General features: G+C 44.9%; 1 protein-coding gene across 1 annotated transcript in view; it reads right to left on the minus strand.

Moving 5' to 3' along the window:
- Window positions 1-3,965: 3,965 nt before the first annotated feature.
- The window catches only part of LOC146798555 (putative palmitoyltransferase ZDHHC24), a 147,069-nt gene continuing 128,937 nt past the window's right edge, over window positions 3,966-22,097 (minus strand). The window contains exon 3 of the mRNA XM_085627985.1: window positions 3,966-4,276. Coding sequence (XP_085484111.1) covers window positions 3,966-4,276 — 311 coding nt within the window. The remainder of the gene's footprint in view (window positions 4,277-22,097) is intronic.

The raw sequence follows: 22,097 nt of genomic DNA on the forward strand, positions 1-22,097 counted from the left end.
CTTTCTCATATCCTTTTGGACTTTCTGTAAAGAATTGAAAGTCCCTGCATATCTAGCCATCTCTTTAAATAACTCTTCCCTGAAGAGTAAACCGTTGGCTAATTGACCAGACTCCTTACAAGCTAGATCCACTAACTTCGGGTCTATCTAAATCATTAAGCTCTTCCTCCTTTCAACACACAGGGAGGCGTTGGCATTGCCCAACAGATAAACGGCCCTTTGGACCCATTGCCGCAATTCCTCAGTATTAACAACACCTTCTTGTAGATATGCTTCTTCGCATAAATCAAAAATCTTTGTCAATGGACCAAAAACATCAAGGAGGCGATCTTGACACCCCTTGAGCCCTTTATCAAGACCCCTTCTAGGGTCCCTGCCCATTTTATTTTAAAAAGTTAGCATCTTTGCGTCCAATTCTGGGGTGAACGCAACCTTATCAGCCAACGAAGGTCTAGGGCACTCTGACCTCAGCCTCGTTCTAACCTCTTTCGGCATCTCTTTCCTGATCCAGTACTCCATGTACTGAGCAACAGACTTAGCGGGAACCCACTGTGGAGAGAGTGGGTGCTGGATAGTGTTTGGATCGAACATGAGCTCCCCAAAAGGATCCGTCACCTGAACCAACAAACTATCAACATTCTCCTTTTTAATTCTCTTACTTGTAACTTCCTCCTCCTCTGGGGATTCAAAATCCGAAGAACATGAAATGACAATGTCCCCACTGCTTGAGGACTCATCGCAGAGTTTTCTTCCCTGTGCCTTTCTTAATAAAGGCCCCTTTGTCTTCTCCCGCTTTTCCTATTGCCATGTGTTTTCTTTTCTGGCCGACTTTCATACCACTTCCACTTGCAGCGGAACCATCTATAACCTCCTCCACAGACCAGTATTGTTCTTCGCTATTTATTTACTTAGATACTCTCCCTTCTAACTTATCCATGCAATCCTCCACCTTTTCTCCAAGTTGAGATGCTAGAACAGATACCGCCTTATCAACACTCTCTTTAACTTTTAAGTCCAAAGAATCACCATTTCCATCAGATTCTGTGATTCCACAAAATTCACCTATCAATCAATCAAAAACCTTTTAATTAAATCTACTACAGTGCACCAATAAAATACACTTCACAAATGAATACTCTCTTCAACTCTAACCAAAAACGCACTAAAATCAAAAACACCTTCCTCAACAAACAGGCACTCGAATTCCAGATGACAATTACACTGAAATTAACCTCAGTCTGACAAGAAAAAACAGACTTCTGCCTCTTTTGCTTGTCCAAAAGATGGCTGCCAATTTATAATAGTAATAACCCAACTAACTCCAATCTAAAATGGCCGCCGCATAATTAGCTGCCTTTACGGTGGCCTAAAGGCATCAAAACTAACCTTGAACGGAAGCGGGATTCTTAGAAGGTAAAACCTCTTTAATTATATTTCGTATTTTCTCATTTTTAACTCATTTAATTAGCGCATCGAGCCACGTGGAAATCACACGCGCCCGTTTAAAAATAGACACAGTGCACACTGCGGGGCACCTGATCTTTCCATACATGCACATGATAAATTGTTGAGCGCGTGACTGGAGGAGGGAGCCCCTCGCGCTCACAGTTGATCATTCGCTGCACTTCAAAAGAAGGAAAATATTTCCTTTAAAACACCAGATGCTCTATTGTTAATTATATAACACAGTCCCTATGAATAAAAAACATATTTCAATCCTATATGGGAACTCGATACATAAAGGTCCTGAGCGCTGAGCAACAGTCGCGCTCTTCATTAATAAATTAGCATTAAAGTTATTAAAATTAATTTATTCGTCATGATGGGCAAAACACGACTTCCTTATTTTAGAAAATATCAAAGGGTAGTGAAATTTTAATCTAATCGCAGCAAAATGCAAATCTTTAAAAAAATATTTAAACAATAAAGTTAAATCTATTATATATAACAAAGATAGTACTGTTACATGCACTCTGAAACCAAATCCTCTCACAGTTTAAATTAAAATATTCACAATCAAGCATAAAAGTTAGATCAAATGAGAGCAAACTTATCTCAGATGTGAGCAGCAAAAAAGAAGGAGGGCCCGATTCACAGAACTAACTTAAGACAAAATCCTAAACTTACTATCATTTTGTTATTGACAGAAGGCACTTACTCATTTTGGTATTCACAGAAGACACTTACTCACTTCGGTATTCACAGAAGTTAGGAGTCCTAACTTTAGGACTCCTAAATGCCTTCTGTGAATACCGAAAGTCTTAAAATTAGGATTTTTCTCAGTTTAGGAGTCCTAAAGTTAGGACTCCTAACTTTACTACTACTAAACTGAGAAAAATCCTAATTTTAAGGCTTTCGGTATTTACAGAAGGCATTTAGGAGTCCTAAAGTTAGGAGTCCTAACTTTACTACTACTAAATTGAGAAAAATCCTAATTTTAAGACTTTCAGTATTCACAGAAGGTATTTAGGAGTCCTAAAGTTAGGAGTCCTAACTATACTACTACTAAACTGAGAAAAATCCTAATTTTAAGGCTTTCGGTATTCACAGAAGGCATTTAGGAGTCCTAAAGTTAGGACTCCTAACTTCTGTGAATATCGAAATGAGTAAGTGCCTTCTGTGAATACCAAAATGAGTAAGTGTCTTCTGTGAATACCAAAATGGTAGTAAGTTTAGGATTTTGTCTTAAATTAGTTCTGTGAATCGGGCCCGGAAGATGGCTGCCTCTCTCTGGATTATATGGACATTGGAATGTTTAATCTAATATTCTAAGTTCTTTTACATTGTTTGTTGCTGCTGTGAGTTGGTAATTCAAGAAACATGCATAATATTGGCCTCCGTGCCTTGCCATAAAATCAGGATCCCAGAGTTACATGCAGTCAGGGGGTCCTTTTCAAAATACTATGTAGCTGGCAATCTTGCCATAAAAAAAGAGTCCATTAAAGAATCTCAAAGTCATAAACTCAGATGACACTCTGTTTAGCAACCCCGTGCCTTGTGGTGAAGGTAGACATATTTAATTGAAATATGAAAGACAGTTTGAGTTTACATTTGCTAACTTTATCTCAATCACGAACAATAAAAATACAGCTCATACAAAATGAGAACACTGGAATGTTGAGAGCTCCTTTGAAGACAATGGAACAACAACGGGCTATAAACACCGGTATAGGCCAACTGCTGTCAACATTCCAATGTTCTAATTCACATCCTATGACTCTCCTGGTGCCCTACCTCTCCATGGTTTGAGCAGGGGGAGTGAGAGAGGCAGAGGCAGTGGGCCTGGAAAAAAAACAGAAAACCTTCAATCCTCTGTAGCCCAGTGTCACTGGAGCCTTAGGGAGGAGGGAGGAATTCTTCTCAGTGCCTGCATCTCCCTCCTCTGATCTGCCAGAGAAAAGCAGGTGGATTCAGGCCAAGTAGATTCATGGGCTCGCTGCTGCTCGTTTTCACAGCTTCCGGTATGCATGGTTGACAGTTAATACCAAATCCAACCACATGGGCAGTAATTGTTAAACATTTATAGAAGTAGGACGAAACAAAGCCTGAGAAACTTCGGAGCTGTGAGAGGGTTTAAAACCACTGTGTCTCCAGGGAATATTTGTTTTTTATTAGAACATACAGCCGTCATGGGGCAGCATAATAGCCCTGCGTAGCAGGCTGTACCTGCCATTAAAGTCCTGCTCCCGTATTCCCTATGATAATGGAGCAGGGCTTTAATGGCAGATATAGGCCTTACAGCATAATATAAGGCTATAGCCCGGGTTCCTTATTTTAAAAATGTATTTATTCAAATTTAATTTGCTCTAAGGACCACATGTAAAACATAATTTTTGAAAAGATGAGCGCTCTGTGTCCTTGTGAGAATATTCGGTTGGATTTTCAATCAAATCTTAGATTGAATAATTTGTCAAACTAACATTGACATAAGGTTGATTTCATATACGTGTCTCATGGACTCACCTTCAGAGTTCAGAGGACTTCACCAGCTGTTGAACTGGAGGACTCCTAGTCTCAAAATGAATTCCATCTCCTGGGAGTGGTGAAGAGATCCAAGGGGAGAGCCAGGTCAAAAACCATCGGGTACCCAGGAACTCCCTCACATTACGCCGCCACCCCAGGTCATAAGAACGTTGTCCAGCATACCACTCTTTGCAGGTGGCACCTCGAAAAAGCAAGGCAGTGTGGAGGGCCAGGAAGCCAGAACAGAAGAGTAATCCCACTACACAGATGTCTGCAACAAATGCAAAAACGAAGGTAGATGTGCTGATTTGGCCTGCAGAAATAAACAATATGGCAGAAAAATTATTTTCTGCAAGATTACCTCCTTTCGAAAACATAACTAATCTTCTTGTTACAGGGGCAACGTTTAAAATTACAGATTTGTTTTGCAGTTTATTTGTCTCATTCACAGAGGTAGCCAGAAATGTGATCTCCTACTGTTAGTTGTTATTTTGGAGTATCATCATCATAAAGCTTATTTGGCTCAATACAGACAATAAAAGCACAGCAACCATCAATAAAATAAAACATTGAAATAAACTGTTCTATGCCCATTATACAGCATTCATTTCTAAATACATCCAGAGTACGTATTTATGCATTTACGATTGCTCTATATAATTACCTCACAATCAATCAATATCTAAAATAATTCACATTATCCCGGATGACAAAAACATTTACTCATTAAGAATTCAATTCTTATATTAAGCTAACATTTTGGAGTAGCACAGCTTATATGTCGCCTAAGATCTTTCTGACTCTTTAACTGCTCCCGCAAGGAAGCTGTCGACAGAGTGACAAATATCCATGTCAGGTAAAAGCTGGAGATACAAAAGCGTTGGTCTAACCCGTTTAAAATGTAACCTCTTTAAAATAGGAAAGATACAAACAGACCTTAAGGCACTATTGTAGGAAAGTGCCCCTTTTTGTCATGGTCACCCCTACCACTTTTTGCCTGGTACTGATGCAGTTTTGACTTAAGGTGCACTGGGTTTCTGCTAACCAGGCCCCTAGTGCTCTTTCCCTAAAATCAGGTAAAATATACAACTGTCCACCAATTGGCAAAGACTTTAGTACCCCTGTAAGTCCCTAGTCAATGGTACCCCTGGTATCTATGGCGTAGGTACTAAAGAGGGTTCCTAAGGGCTGCAACATGAATTGGGCCACCCCAAGGAATCCACGCAACAACACATGCAGACTGCCATTTCCGAATGTGTGAAATGGTGCAAACTATTTTGAAAACACGACATGGTACACACCCTGTGTACCATGCCCACAGACACTGCATGCAATATATGTAAGTCGCCCCTATAGCAGGCCTTACATCTCTAAGACGGGGTGCATTATATTACATGTGAAGACATATCTGCTTGAGCAGATATGCCTTGTGATGTCTAGTTAGATTTCTACGCAGTTATCAAGGAGAGAGAGAGGACTAGGTAGCTAGTCCGTATCCCCAGGTATTATATGTTAATCATAAAGGACTAGCCTATTTGTGAATAATACAGGACTCAGGACTGTATGACAAGGGGGAAACCATTAGGTTTCTTAACGAAGCCCTCACCCACCAACCTAGTTAGTGGCATGCTTCATCATCGGGCCCACCCAGTGACACCGAGTGTGTCCCGGGTGTGCTACTACGCCTGAATACAGCGGAGCTGGTATGTTGCTGAGTGTGCAGTGTGTGTGACGTGAAAGTGAAACTTTAAAGGCTATACAGTGGTCCCAGCACCCGAGGGGATAATTAATATTTAATATCTGGGCCTCTGTTAGCATTAAAAACAAGGCGAGTGGATGTGTGTGGAGTATATTTTGGGACCTCCTACATCCAGGTGTGGTCTATATGTTTCAGCCAGGCCTTTGTAGTGAAACTGGCTTTCCTCAGGACCAATAAATAAGTGATGGTGCAATCTATACTTAAGTGAGAATTTGATTGAAAAAATGTGAAACACTCGCTAAGGTGCTATATATGTGGGAGGGGGATTCCCTCTCCAAGAATTACTGGACATACAACACGTATGACAGACAAACATACAGAAAAGAGCTGTGAGTACTATGCAACCATCCTCAGTCCGGGGAAGCCACCTTTCCTTTTGCAGGTCCATAACAGCCCACGGCGCCCTCCTCTCTTTTTAGGGTCAACACATCTGCCGGATTACTCCCCTGGGGCATTCGCAGCAAAACGCTAGCGTGAGGATACCATCTTAGTGTATCCACTTTTTGCCTGTGTGTGTGCTTTCGTCTCCTAGCCCACCACATATACCAACGCATATCTCGCTAATTTCACTATAACCGCACCACCGGTACGGTTACACCTTTTGACGCATTATTATCGTTCACACTGCACCTTACTACCGGCAAATACGTTTATTTGTGATCCAAGCAACCATGCTAAAGACTCTTTTCTGTTTGTTTGTCTGTCATACGTGTTGTATGTCCAGTAATGCTTGGAGAGGGAATCCCCCTCCCACATATATAGCACCTTAGCGAGTGCTTCACATTTTTTCAATCAAATACTCACTTAAGTATAGATTGCACCATCACTTATTTATTGGTCCTGAGGAAAGCCAGTTTCACTACAAAGGCCTGGCTGAAACATGTAGACCACACCTGGATGTAGGAGGTCCTAATATATACTCCACACACATCCACTTGCCTTGTTTTTAATGCTAACAGAGGCCCAGATATTAAATATTAATTATCCCCTCGGTGCTGGGACCACTGTATAGCCTTTTAAAGTTTCACTTTCACGTCACACACACTGCACACTCAGCAACATACCAGCTCCTCTGCATTCAGGCGTAGTAGCACACCCGGGACACACTCAGTGTCACTGGGTGGTCCCGATGATGAAGCATGCCACCAACTAGGTTGGTGGGTGAGGGCTTCATGAAGAAACCTAATGGTTTCCCCCTTGTCATACAGTCCTGAGTCCTGTATTATTCACAAATAGGCTAGTCCTTTCTGATTAACATGGTTAGATTTCTAGACATTGCAAGTGGCAAAGGAAGCCATCTTAAGTACATGTACTGGGCATTGGTCATTATGAATTACCCAGCTACATGATGGCTTCACTGAAACCTATGATGTATGGTATCAAGCAGCTTGTCTTATTAAATCCATACTGATCTCAGTATTGGATTTATTATGACATGCAGCCAGAGGGCACCTTAGAGGTACCCCCTGAAACCTATTACTCCTCTAGTGTGCTGGCTGACTGGTATTGTCCAGTCTGCCACCACATACGAGTTTCTGAGCCCCTGTAGGTGAGAGCCTCCACTCTCTGAGGTCAAGAAACAAAGCCTGCTCTGGAGAAGGTGTTGTCATCTACTCCTGCAGGATGGCTAGTGATTTAGGATATCAATGCCAGGGGTTTCAAAGCCCCTGCCACTTTGATATGCAACCCCAGCTTCTCCCAGAACTGGGGGATACCTCCCCCTGAGGCCCATTTGGCACCAGGACAGGTGGGAAATTAGCTATGCAAGTAGGCGTGTTGCACCACCAGCCTAGTTGCACCCTTAAGGTGGGCTACCTGATGTACTCCATGAAAGTAGGGTTCCCCCATTTTGTTTTTGGTGGAATTAAGAACTCTGGGACAGGGTAATGCCACCTCCACACAGGAAGTGGTCATATAGGGGGGGGGGAAGGCAGTGACCCCAAAGGTAAGTAGGCTGTTGGCTACTACCCTTCACTCCCTTTAAGCCCCTAAATTCAGTATTTAGGTGGCCTCCTGACACCGGGAACTTAGATTTGATTGACTAAAGAATAAGAAGGGCAAAGAAGAGCCGAGGAACTGAAAACTGTGGACTAACTGTGGACTTTGCGACAAACGCTGCCTGCCTGCTCCAGTCCTAGCAAAGACTTGACTCATCCTGCAGCTGTGCATCCTCCCAAAGCGTCGGAGGGCTGCCAGCATTTCGCCAACCAGCCAGCATCTCTCTTGAAGTGGAGGCGCCACTTCCCTGCAGTCTGCAGGCACCAACCGCACAGTCTGATTCACTGATCTGCTGACCACCAGGTCCACCGACACAACAGCAGCCCAGGAGGAGGTCACCAAGTGTCTGGGAGGTCAGCCCTGTCGATCTATTGAGTCTGCGTGACGCTGATCCACCCCGGAGGCTACCTGCACCAATACCCAGGGTACCGGAGCCTGTTGAAAGCACCAAAGCTTATTTTTGTTCAGGCCAAACACCATCGCTGCCAAAACTTACCTGCATATTGAGGGACTTCGGCAGAGGCCAGCTCTACACCAGAAGTCGTCTTGCTGTGTTTCTTTACCCTCTTCTACAGGTGCACTGAGGATTGTGAGAGCCTCAAGCTCGCCGACCCACTGGACAAAACACCTATGTACCTGATTCCACAAAGTCGAGTCCATTGAAACTGATGGTTTTACTGTGCTAATGTATTTGCCCCTAATAAAAAAGTACCTTGATTTAGTGTTTTTCTGGCCTATAACCTTTATGTGTGTTTTATTAATGTTCATGTTTAAGTTCCGATTATCCATGAACTCCACAAATGAATGTAATAGCCACTGAAGGCCCATAGCAGTTCTTGAGATAGGTACGGCATCATCTGCATAAAATAGAACACCAATCTGGCACTTTCCCACTAGGGCTAAGTCCTTCACTCTCTTCGGATAATGTTGGTTCAGCAAGTTATTAAACAGGGTAAAAAGAAAAGGGGCTAAAATACATCCCTGACTGACTCTTCTTTTCAATCTGAAGGGTTTTTTACATTCCCACCATCGCCATATCAAACTGAAGCTGTCACATTGCAATGCAGATCTCTCAGCAAACAATGTTCATATCCACCTCCATAGGTCTCAGTACAGCCCAGAGCTTATCTCTATTCACTCTGTCAAAGGCTGAACTGAGATCCATGAAGCCAACCCTTTCTTTTTTTTTGTTGCTGTTTTTTATTGCCATTTTCGAAAGAGGATACAAAAACACAAAAAAAAAACAACAAGCCAGTGTACCAGCGATTCGTATTCAGGATAGAAAACCCCACACATACGGATCAATACAAGTGTAATACAATATGCGCCCATCTCACTAATACTAAACAGAAAAATATAGGGGATATCCACAGTACAGAACCAATCTAGAAAGGAGCATGTGGGGAACACAATCACAAGACAAAGCCTCGTCTCATTTCACTTGCACTGCATGCAGGTTAACTATAAAGAAACACAGCCCCAACATCTCACGTAAGCCCATCAGTTGCCCCATGTGTGTCAAGGCATCCTCATCTGACCCCTGCCTCTCCCGTGCCCGAGTGATGAATGGTTGCCAAATGTCTCTAGGTCTTGAACTGGGAGGCATCAATTCCCAGAAGGTGGTTAATTGGGAGTGACCATACGTAACGTCCCTGATCCACTCCTTGATGGAAGGTACCCTCCTTCTCCCCCAGTGTACGGCAATCTGGCGCTTGGAAAATAGGATCAATAGCGCGTGTAATTTGCCTACCTTAACTGGTGTATCTTTAACATAGCTTAGTAATCCCAGCAGGGGGGTGGGTAACAAAGACATTCCAATTATCTGGTTGATCAATGAGAAGATCGTGGACCAGAATGTTGTGAGCTTCGGGCAGTCCCATGCCATGTGTAAGAAGGATGCAGGGGAAAACCCACATCGCCAGCAGCTTTCATCGTCCCTCAACCCATGCAGACCTATAGGTGTCCTGTAAAACCGGTGGAGGAATTTGAAATGAATTAGGCAAAGCCTGTAATTGTGAGACAATTCTGTGAGTTGACAGCAACTATATGACCACTGTTCCTCAGTGAGTGGAGCAGGAAGCTCGTTGTTCCACTCCTGCAATGCTCTGGGTTTCACTAATGGCGCTGTGTTTTGCATATGTGTGTAAAGGCATGTGACAAGCCTACGAGGTGAAGGTGAGCTCAAAATTTTTTCCAATGCTGACAGAGGTGGTGGGGGCGTCGGAAAACTGTTGTGCAGAGAATGTCAGGCAGCTTGGAGCTTGTGATATAGGAAAAGTTTGGCGAATGGCACCGGTTGACCCTCATCTGCAACTGGGGGGGGGGGGGGTCGAAATGTGTTCTGGGGATAGAGGTCTGCAAATGTACGGGGACTCAGCTATTGCGCCACTGTTCTGCTAAGTCCATCTTTTAAGTTAGGTAACATAGGGTTATGTGCTAGCAGTATAGAAGGGGCGTACAGTACGGCAGCGCCCGCCCTTTTACGCAGTTCATCCCATGCCCAGCGCAGGGTCTCCGCAGTGTCTATGCCATCCCGAGGGCGGCGGCATGGTTGGTACAGTGCTACATGAAGCGGGACAGGTGCCACCGCGTCATTCTCCACTGCTACATGAGGCTGGAAGGATGTCGGGTGGTGGAGAAATTGGGCCTGAGCACGCCAGGCATATAATTGCATGTCTGGGGCCCCCATCCCACCCTGTTTCAGTGGGAGTGTCAGCAAGTCCCAGAATACTCGAGCCTGCCCACCCGCCCATACCAAGGAAACCAGCAGTGATCTCAGGGATTTAAAAAAGGCATGCGTGAGGGGGATCGGGATATTCACAAATAAATAAAGAAATTTCGGTAATGTTACCATTTTGGCTAGTGCAATTTTCCATGCCAGGGATAGCAGGAGTTTAGCCCATAGTTTGACCTTTTCCCCCAACCAGAGAATGGCACATCCATAGTTCAAATTCTATATTTCCTGTAAGTTCCGGATAATTAAGATGCCCAAGTATTTAACCGCTTCTGCCTCCCACTTTAAAGGAAACTCGGAGGTCACCGGGACTGTATTATCTGTCAAGAGAAATACAACGGACTTAGCCCAGTTTATAGAGACACCTGTCAGTCCTCCGAATCTAATGAATTCTCGTAAGATGGGGTACAGGTTTGTCACGGGATCAATAATTTATAGTGTGACATCACATAAGCATATAGCGAGATGAGGAGGCTTCTGGTGCTAAACCCTATCCCCCTGGCCATGTGATGCTACTTGATACGCGCAACAAGGGGCTCCATCGCGATCGCGAAGAGCAGGGGGGACAGTGGACATCCCTGCCACATGCCTCGTGAAGTAGGAAAGGGGTCAGATAAGAGGCCATTCACTCTGATCCGAGCTGTGGGCTTAGTGTATAACACTCGGATAAGATTAATGAAAAGCGGGCTAAATCACATGCGGCCGAGAATGGCGAAGAGATAAGGCCATTCAAGCATATCGAACGCTTTGGTAGCATCCAGAAACACTGCAGCGGCCTATACATCTAGGTGAAGATAATGTAGCACGGAAAAGAGAGTCCTGAGGTAGGTCGCCTGGGAATGAATCCCGACTGATCGGGGCGAGCGCTGAGGGGAAGCAGGGGCTGCAGTCTATTGGCTATCAATTTTGCCAAGATTTTAACATCCACATTTATTAGTGATAATGGACGTTATGAATCAAGCTCAGTCTCAGGTTTCCCGATTTTTAGCAGAGTGATTTTTTGGCCTCACTCATAGTGGGCGGTAGTATGCCAGTAGTGTGGGCTTCCTCATAGAGTGCTATCAGTTGTGGCGCTAGTTCCTCCACATAGGTCTTGTAGAAGGCAGTGGTCAGACCATCGGACCCAGGCACCTTGTCTAACGGTAAACTTTTCATGACCTGTGTCACATCCTCCATCATAAATGGAAAGTCCATGTAGTCTCTGTGTCTTTGGCTGAACCGGATTAACTCCAAAGAGTCAAGGAAGGACTGCATTCCTTTGGGCATGTCTCTTGGGTGGCAGTATAGAGTTGAGAGTAGAACGAGGTGAATTCATCCAGGATACCCGCCTGTCCCCTAATAGCAGCCCCATGTATGCTAGTTAGCTCAGGAATGTAGGCAGAGGAGCGCGGGGTACGGATCATACTAGCCAACGTCCTTCCTGGCCTATCGCCTTCCCCATATCGACACGCTTCGGCGTATTTCCAAAGGAATTTAACCTCACGCTGCGTCTCCTCATCATAGTCTAGCAACTTGGACTTCTAGAGAGCCAGTGTGTCAGGGTTGTTGGATGAATAGAGTTGTGTTTCCAGTCCCCTGATTTGAGTTTCGAGGGAAGCGAGTGAACCCCGTATAGCTTTTAACACTCCCGCTTGGCGAGGAATACACTGACCCCTGATGACCACCTTAAACGCCTCCCAGAGGGAGGTTACCGTGTCTACCAAACCAGAATTGAGAGCAAAATAGTCAGTTATATCTGTTCTTATTTCTTCCTTGAAAGCCTCGTCTAAGAGTGCATGCTGAGGGAGCCGCCAAGAGAACATTGTTGATGGGTTTCCTGCAGTAAACATATGTCTATGTTGTGTCTCAATAGGTAAACATGCACAAGCCTGGACTTCCTGCTATATTAAACCCCTGATGTTCCATGTGAGAAAATTCAAAGTGGTAGCGTGGTGTCAAACTGTACTAAGTGCAATAGATCAGTGAGGCATGGGCAGCACAAATTGTTCTTAGGTTTGTCTGTACAGATACGCAAGCGGTAAGTAGGTGTACTGGCAAAAAACTCAACAACATTCTCGACCCCCAACCCACCACCCACTCCAACCCCCCAAACAGGTTATAGAGAACCCTCCCATAAATACACAAAAAACATTGAACAATCCCCCCCACCCTGATAGCCCCATAAACAAATTAAACGAAATGAACCATGGGAGCACTCCCAATAGGGGCATGAGTTACCGGCCTACACCCCTATCGTGAGGCAGGGTGGCTGGGCTACGGAATAGAACAGCAACATATCGATGGTAAGTGTGAAACTGCGCTAAAGGTAAACCATATAGTCTGAAGTCCCAATACTGAATACAAAGCGGTCCATGTGAAGTGTACATAAAGAAGTTGAATCCGTCGGTCCGCGGCCTCATTTGCCCCTCAGTCATTGTCACTGGTATTAGCATCTTTCTCCACTGCCCATGAGGAGCGGGGCGATCTCTGCCCGGCGCAAATGGGTTTCACATATTTGTGGGCAGACTTCGCGTCCGTGAAGAAATGTGCTTGCCCTTCATATGAAATCTTGAATTTGGCCGGGTACATCATAGCGTAGGGGATCCCAGCCTTTTGTAGAAGCCTTTTGGTGGAAAGGAATTTCCTGCGTGCGGCTTGCACCAGGGGAGTAAACTCAGGGAAGATGGAGATGCTGTTTCCCTGATGGGTAATGGGGCCATGTTCCCTGGCGGCCCTAAGTATAGAGGCTCTGTCTTGATAATTGAGAACATGGGCAATGATGGGCCTTGGGGTCCCACTCACAGGGGGCCTGGGTCCTAGTGATCTGTGGGCTCTCTCTATTACGAATACGGCGGATAGGGCATGAGGGAACAGTTCTCGCAACAGCGACTCAACATAGGGTTCCATTTTGGGGATGGCAGTCGTCTCCAGAATACCAGTTATGTGGAGGTTATTTCGACGAGAACGAGCCTCTAAGTAGTCATTTTTGGCCTGTATGACAGAGACAACTTTCTCCATATTCCATATATATTGCTTTGCTTCAAGTTGAAATTCGTTGGTTTCTGACGCTCTGTTATCCAGGGCATTGAGTCTGGTTTCATGCGTGCCCACCTGACGCTTCACGGAGTCCAACCTGGATGTGAGAGCGTCTAATTTAGCGTCTAAAGATTTGAGGTTGGATCGGACATCCAGCATAATGGAACGCAAGTCTTCGTCCTGGGGGCCACCAAGCGTTTGGGAGTCTGAGTTGAGCACAGAGGCGGGGTCCATGTTGCGGGTGTGCCGTTTGTTCTCAAAAGTAATTTTGGGGTTTTTCTGATATTTTTTCCCCATTTGGGCAGCAGGGAGCGCGCCCTATGCAGGCCGTTGCGGTACAATAGTATCTTCTAACGTCCAAAGTACCGTAGGGTGTTATGTTGGCCTGTCTGGTGGGCCTCCAGGCAGGGCAGGCGCCAGCGCCGGCCCAGAGGTAGCACGATACGAGACCCGGCACAAGCCCCAATCAGCACGAGGTCAGGGTACCGTGAGCCGCGCCGTGTCATGCACCCTGCGTCCGGAACAACCGCCCCCTCGCCCAGAATCCTGAGCCACCTCTTACATGTAGGTACCGCTACCTGGCGCCCCACGCGCACCCCCCCCACAGGACTCAGTAGTGCGCCCTGCGGAGGACCAGCGAGCCCGCACGCCCCGGCACCAGGCCGCAAGAGCCAGGACACGCTGTCAGGTACTCACTGCGATATGCAGACGTTCCGCAGCAGCTGCTCTCCTCCACGATATCTGTCATGGACCTGCGATGTTACCTTCCTGTGTTGAGGGGTCACAGTCGTTTTTCAGTGAACATGGGTGCACTCCGGTCCTGCTCCGTGATACACGCCAATTCTGTTCACTGTGTGGGGTACTGCAAGCACGCTCTCTTGCGCGCCAGTAGTCTCCTCTGGGGAGGGGGCCTCCGATTAAGAGTCCCAGCGCCACGTGGAAGGTCCGCAGTAGGGATCAATTTCAGGCTCACTTTGTCGGCGGAGGGAGCCAGCGGACGTGCCCACAGACATCCACGGCACACAACAGTCTCAATGTGCGTCTGCCTCCGAGGACGACAGCACCTGATGGGAACCTGCGTTGGGCTCGTGTCAGTCCACCGCTCCGCCGTGAGTAACCGGACGTTCACCGCCAGCGTTATTTGATGTGGGCCGCGTGTAGTCTGGTCAGGCCCGGCCTGGCCTGGAGTGCTCCAGGGCTGCTCCTAGGGCTCAAACCGCACTGTGGCCTCCCCCGCCACACAGCCCGTCTAGCACGGACCCGGAGGCACGCAGACTTGTTCGGCAGTCTCGAGGGGTATGACGATAGGTGTTGGTGTTGGTGCTGGGCATCCTACTCAGTAGGGGTTTGACCGGGCGATAGCAAGGGCACCAGACTGATCTACGCCTGCGCCGCCCCCCTAGTCACAGGATAGTGGTTGCTCCCCTCCTGATGCTGGGCCTCCCACCACACATATGGCAATGCGTCCGTGACGGGGTCTGCACTTCCCGGTGTGCCGCCACTGGTTGCAAGCCTTGGGCTCCAGGCCTTAGTCCGCAATGTACGCCCTAGAAGCCCTATGGCAATGTGCTTTGTCCCAGTTGTACGCGTCCTCGGGACATTTAACTAGATTCAAACGATGCCAGGTGGTCTAGGGATTGTTGCTGCAGTTTGTTGAAGCAAGATTTTGATGCTGTATGAAGGATTATGTAGGATAGATAGCCCAGCCGGCGAAGCTCGCTCAATAAGCGGCCATCTCGCTGCTCGGCTAAGCCACGCCCCAAGGCAACCCTTTCTTGACTGTTATCTACTTAGAGAAGATCAAACATAAATTTAAACACTGGCCAACAGTCCTTAATCCACACCTGAAGCTCTACTGTATATCAGATATCACATTTTGCTGTTTGGCCCAAGAACTCAATCAATTTAAAATCACCCGGCCCAAGATTTTCACTTCTGAGTCAAATAACGAGATGGGCCAGAATGAATCCGGGTCCTCTCTTTTGTCTTTTTTTAAATACCGGCACAGTTATTGGATGTGACCAGGAACCGCTAAACCTTGACACATTGATGCTTTCAAATGGATAGTGACCAGAGAAGCCCACAACTCCACATTGGATTTAAATAAGTCTCCAGGTACCCCATCCGAACCTGGGGCTTTACTATCCAAAAGGACATTGATGGAGCCCCTTACCTGCTTCCAAGCCAACCTCACACTTGCCCGCTTGTCTAGGTGAAATGGTGAAGGAGTGGATTCTGGGTCACCATAAATGGACTCAAAATGTTTCACCCACACATCTTCTTAGATATGTGAATTCATAGGAGAGCTCAAAGTAACTCACAATAAGGACCAATTCACGATATAACAAAAAAAAACACAATCCTTAAAAGCACAAATGAGCTTCTCCCAGGCTTCCTTGCGTAAACAATCCTTTACTTCAATGTCTGTTTATATACAGACCGATACCTGGAGACATTTATAGGGTCTCTAGGAATTTCCTGAAGGGCCACCTTAAAGTCATAAACTGCATTAGTGCACGAATGGTCAATCTACCTTTCAGGAGGGCGGCTTCTGTGCTTGCCCTGCCTCAATAACAGGGATTTTATAACTGTGCATATGTGACTAAAGGAGGACAGGATAATATTGTTAGGAAGGCCTTATCCAGACAAATCTCAAAATCCTCATCACCATACTGAAACAGTTGGTGATGAAAATCATCTGGATTAATCATGGCCCATTTTAATCTGTGGTTTTGATCCCTTAAAGATAATGACACCTCATGTTTTGGAACATTAGCGTGTGACTAAAAATGACAGTTAAAAGCTGCTGTCATCAAATTATGGTCACTTCAACCGTCCCATCGAACCTTTAGTCCATCAATAAATGGTGTAAACTAGGAGACAATGATAAAATCTATCACAGATCCTCTTCCTCTCCCCATGAAAGTAGGTGTTATATCTCCCATGGAGAGCTTGATACCCCACGGGGTTAAGATATCTAAATTATAACAAGCTAACACTGAGTTCATAATATCTCCCTGGGTGCACCGTGCATAAAGTGCCCTCATCATATTTACAGAGATTCATGGTCGGGCAAGCTTCACATAGATGCAAATTAAAAGAACCCATCACAATTATATAAATAAAAATCCTCCCTTATACTGAAAATGTTTTCTAAAAAGTTGTGAAGAGTCATGACGTGTTTCCTTATTTTGAGTAAAATATGAGCATTAAAAATTCAGGATACGCAAGCTGCCCATCAACTAAAATGTTAGCACAACAGCTGCTAAATTCCTTGAGTGAGTATCCGCAAACTCAAAATGACAATTTATTCTAAGGGCAATTAACAATAACAAACGTCCGTTTTCCCTCCCATGCAATCCTATGGTTGTTGGAACATGAAAAGAACTATTGCTTTCCAGTGCAAAATTACAGTCAGTATCTCATGTGTCTTGTAAGCAAACTACATGAAATTCTTAAAGAAAACAGCACCATTGTCTGTCAGTCATTTTGCTTGCTAACACAGCTATGTTCAGACTTATTACTTTCAGCTGACCCCTGTCACTTGCCATGGATTGGAAACCAAAGGATCTATGGCAGGGATGGTATAAGGTTGGTTTAGTCAGTCTAAGGAGTCCAAATTACTTAGAGACTCAAACCTATGGGCAGTGGGAGGATTGTATATTTCCCTCTCCATCCCCCTACCAACTATGTTCTCTGCTTGTTTCTCTTTCAGACCAAATGAGCATAGATAAGGATCAGTTAAAAAAACACTGAGGTACAGCCACAATGCTCGACTCATGATTTGCAGGGCGAGGCAAATCCCTTACAAGATCACTACCCACTTGCGCACTGTTGAAAGTTACCACCACACAATCACCCTAAACGTTTTGGCATCCCTACACACCCACGATACTCTCCTGACTATGTTAACTGGATGATAAAGCGGACAGTCTCATGTCATTCGCTTATGCAACCTGTGTGAAACCTTGTTCTTCAGGAGAAAAGGGCAGGTCTAGTAACTTCAAAAATCTACTCAACCTAACTGTAGTGCACTTGACCTCTGTAAGGAAATGTGACAAGTTAACAAGATTTAAAGGCATTTTTATTGCTCATTAACTTTGTGAACAATAAATATGCCTTTAAATCTTGCTAACTTGTCCCATTTGCTCTGCTTTCATAGACAGAGGTCAAAAGTCAGTCTTCCTCCCTGCTCGCCAGAAAGGGCGAGTAGGACCTAAAAACAGCTCGCACTAATTAAATCTGTCTCGCAAATGCGAGCGGACGAGTGGATTTTTCGAGCCCTGAAGGGGGTTTCCTCTGGTGGTAGATCCAGTGTCATAACATCCTTTACATGCCCTCTCAATGCAGGGTGGGGTAATAAACGCCCCGTAGTTGGTACATAAGTAACAAGCATTCACAGGTATTTACATTTTGTTGCATGTTACAAAAAATGACATCCTACAGCCTTTCCCTTTTCACTCTCTGTACACCAGCAAGATTGTAATATCATTCACTTTACTTTTCTTTCTCTCACTGAAAAGCGAGAGGAATTTGTAAACACCAATCTTCATGTTAAAAAAAATAAGCAGCAATTTGCCAGAAGACATAGTCTGACGTTTGACCTACCTCTGTCACTTAAGTACAGCAAATGTGACAAGATAAATACAGAATTTAAAGGCATCTTTATTTATTACTGGGACTTTCACGACCCACCAAGAGTCGGCTCATGACCCACTAGTGGGTTGTCGTGTTGTTCCTACAAATCTATTTAGGATCTGTGCATTTAGACAACATAAACTGGAGGTTGGTGTCCAGACTGATTCCAGACACCCCAAAGGACAATGTTAGTCTGTAGACCAGCTAGCTCACAGTGCCACTATAAGCCCCACAACCTTATCAAGGAGTGAATAGTTTCTGGCAACTATCGAACATGACAAGCCTGACCCCTCAGGGATTGTGGAAACAGTACAGTATTTTTCGCTCAGTCACTCGTGCTCACTTCGTCTCAGAGAGATACACAGAATAAACAGTGGGGACGATTTCAATAAGTATTTATTGAACCACTGTCATTCTAGTATAAAATACATGTGCTGCAACAACCATTAGACAGAAACAGATATATACGATTATAAGCACCAACAGAGTAAATACAAGGTACAATTCTACCATTGTGCTAAAACAGTGAATATATGCAGGCATATAGTTACATGGCAGTTATCATGGGTACTCCAACGATGCAAACCCTAACTAGATGTACCTAAGTGTACCTAGCAGTAATGTAGGTGTATAGCCAAGAATCCTACTAGGAAAGAGCCAACCCCAATACCTGATGGGAGAGAACGAAGGACCCCGTCTTGGTCTTGAGTTGGACAACTCAAAAGGGATGTCAGACTACTGCATGCTGGAGTGTCTGAGTGCAGGGACTTCAGCGTCTCGTGTCAGCATGGACGTTTTTCCTCTGGTTTGCCCAGCGAAGATGTGGTGCTTATATACCCAAAAGGTACCCTCAGGGGTTCTATCTAGATGTGTCATGGCACTGTGGGCATGTCGGCAAAGGATGACGATATTGGTGACTTTTGTACAGAGTTATTATGCAGAAGATGGTAACCCTGCTGTGATGCTAAGAATCCTCATGCATAATAAATGAAGCTAGTTTTCGAAGAAAACCACAATATTTATTCGGCAACTAACTAGGTAAAAGGTCAGCGCCAGAACAGTTGTGTAGAGCAAGGTAGGACAAATATAGGTAAAGGTCGTGCAACTACCTAGGCCTATATTGGGGTACATTGTGGCTGATAACAGGGTCACAACCCACAGTTTGGGAAACACTATTCTATGGTATATCATTTATTCCATAGTCAAATGATGCTGCAAACATTCCTTACATTCCCACTCACTTTATACCATCAGGATTCCTATTCAAATCAATGAAAAAGTAGATAGATCTTTAAGTCAAGGTATCCTGGAGTTAGCATTCCAATGGATACATTAGGAATGCAATTTGTTTTAAAATGTATCTCTTAGTCATCTGAATCAACTGATCATTTTTTTTTTCTTTCCTCCGTTCCATTGTTGGGATCATCTATATTGTTGTAAATGGTTATGACAATTCTAGTCGAATGGGTACATTATTATATTTTTTTATTACTTTCTCAAGAGTAAAACATTGTTCTCTTTACAGTCTTCAGCAACTTAGCCATCATATCATAACACATATTACAGTATAACTTCAGTTTTTTCTCTAATTTACAGTTAATTTTAGCATTTTAGTCTAAGACTGCAGAGATCATGTTTCCAAAATCCATGTTCCCAACTCCCATCCCCTCCCATCCCCCTTCGCCTCCCTCCTCTCACCAGCTTCATCTAACTGCAATTCGATTAGGTACAATGGGTGTCATTATGATAATCTTTGTTCTGCTACGGCTCAAGTTCCAACCCTATCATTCGGACTCTATTTGGGTACTTCTAGCTCATTCACACGCCCCCTCTGTGTCCTTTGGGTCCTGTCTCTCTTCCTGACTTGCGTCTTGTTGTGTATGTGGGGTTAATCCTACTACTTCTTGGATCGTCAAGCCTGGAGCACCTCCGGTAGTTTCTCATCCCTCCTAGTTTTCCTCATGTGCTCTTCTTCTGCCGTTGCCCACTCCTTGAGGTCGGCCTTCCACTTATCTATTGCTGGGCCCGTTGGGAAAATCCAATGTATAGCTATCTGCCTCTTGGCTACAGTAAGGCCTAGTATCAAGAAGCGCCTACTAGTTTTATGTTTAGGGTTCCTGGGTATCAGCCCAAGGAGATATTTCCTTATTTCCATCGATACTTCCCATCCTGTCACCCTGTTAACCATTATTTTCATCCAGTAGTTCTGTATTATGGGACAGTACCAAACCATATGTATAAAGTCGGCCTCCTGGTGTAGACATCTGGGGCATCTTGGGTCCCACGCAGTGTTTATATTGTGAAGTCGCCTAGGGGAGAGTTAAGTCATATGCACAATATTGTATTGTATCTGCCTTAATCTGGCGCTTATTGAAACTTTATGGACTTCCTAGTGTATTATGGTCCAGTTCTCAGGCATCAATGGTTCTTCACTTGCAGTTTGCCATCTCTCTTCTATCTTAAGTGGTTTACATTGTTTGGCCTCCCTTAAAGCCCTGTATAGGTGTGTTACAAATTTTCGTCCCCCAGTCATTGTAATCATAGTGGTCAGTGTTTGTGAGTGTTCATGTGCTTCCGGGAATGTTGGCCATAGGTGTCGGGTAGTAGCTGCCATCTTTGCATGCTGCAAGATTTGTCATTCACCCAGTGCAAATACTTCCATCGCTTTCTGGTAGGTTATGAATCTAAATATAACAAAAGGGGGAGTGGAGAGAGGAAGTGTCCACCTGGACACACAAGTGGATTCGATCTCCCCGGCCACAATTCTACATCACTCTCCCAGGGTACTCAGACCAACGCCCTTTTGCAGTACGCCTACTGGCGCTGTGTAGGCCAGTGTTGACATGTTTGTGTGTGGTTAACAAGCCCCTTCAGTCTACCAACAATACCTGGCCTCTAGAAACACATGCGATGTCACGTTAGGTACATCAAAAGATCTAACGCCATCGTCATGCAATAGTGTTTGGCTGCACCTATCTAACAGCAAGGGATAATCTCCTGTCTTTCTCCGTAGTACCCATTAAATATTACAAACCAGAAACTCCTTTTGGGTTGACTCTCCCCTTTGATCGACTGAAATCCATGCCCTTCGGCGCGCAGAAAAGAGACATTCCACGTTTGCACAATACAAATGATTGTTCAACGCCTTAGTTTCAAGAAACTGAGCTGATCCAAGAGTAGGTCACAATGTCCGGTGTTTTCCTCAGTACCCACCATCTCACATTACAGCTTGCATATATAATTATGAAACTGGTTCCTCCTTCGGGATCTTATCAACAGAATGACTTTGCCTTCAGTCACATTGATAAAGACATTCCACGCATGCGCTGTACCACTGTCTATTCAGCGCTCTAGTTTCAACGGAATCCGATCGAACACGCATGCGTGGGCGAGCTCTGTCTCAACCACAGGAGAGGCGCAACAGGTCTCTCGGCCCGTAACCACGACCGGATACACCTGACCTGACACAGAACTTTTGCTTGGCTGTTCTCAATGACTTGCCCATCATCCAATTAAGTAGAGTACTTATACTGGTCCCGCCGCGCTCCACATTTATCCACGGTGCCGCGGACGGGACAGTCTTGACAGGGAGCACCTCTCGTATTGTAAGTACAGCAAGCCGATGGGAAAACCTCATGAACCCCAACGCATCTACAAAGTGAGTACGATCCTAAGTGCTAAACTAAGACTGTGTTTTTCTTCCTTACTTACTCTGCAGTGTGCTATTAAGCATGGGGTCCCTCCATATTACAGGCTCATGATGCAATTCACCAATTTGTAGCAAGTATGCACTGTTCCTTCCTTACCTCCTCTCTCTTTCTACACCTCAGAAAAAACCTTTTTGGAATATAGACCACCTAATTAACCAGTGGACTAATGATAGAGTGTGTGTTTTATGTTATTCGTTCGTCAGTCATGTACGTGTCTATCTTTTTTACAGGACACTGCACTGGAGTAGGATGACGTATTATGTCTAGAGAGTGCTTTTTC

Source organism: Triturus cristatus, chromosome 9 (genome assembly GCF_964204655.1).
Source record: "Triturus cristatus chromosome 9, aTriCri1.1, whole genome shotgun sequence".
NCBI lineage: Eukaryota > Metazoa > Chordata > Amphibia > Caudata > Salamandridae > Triturus > Triturus cristatus.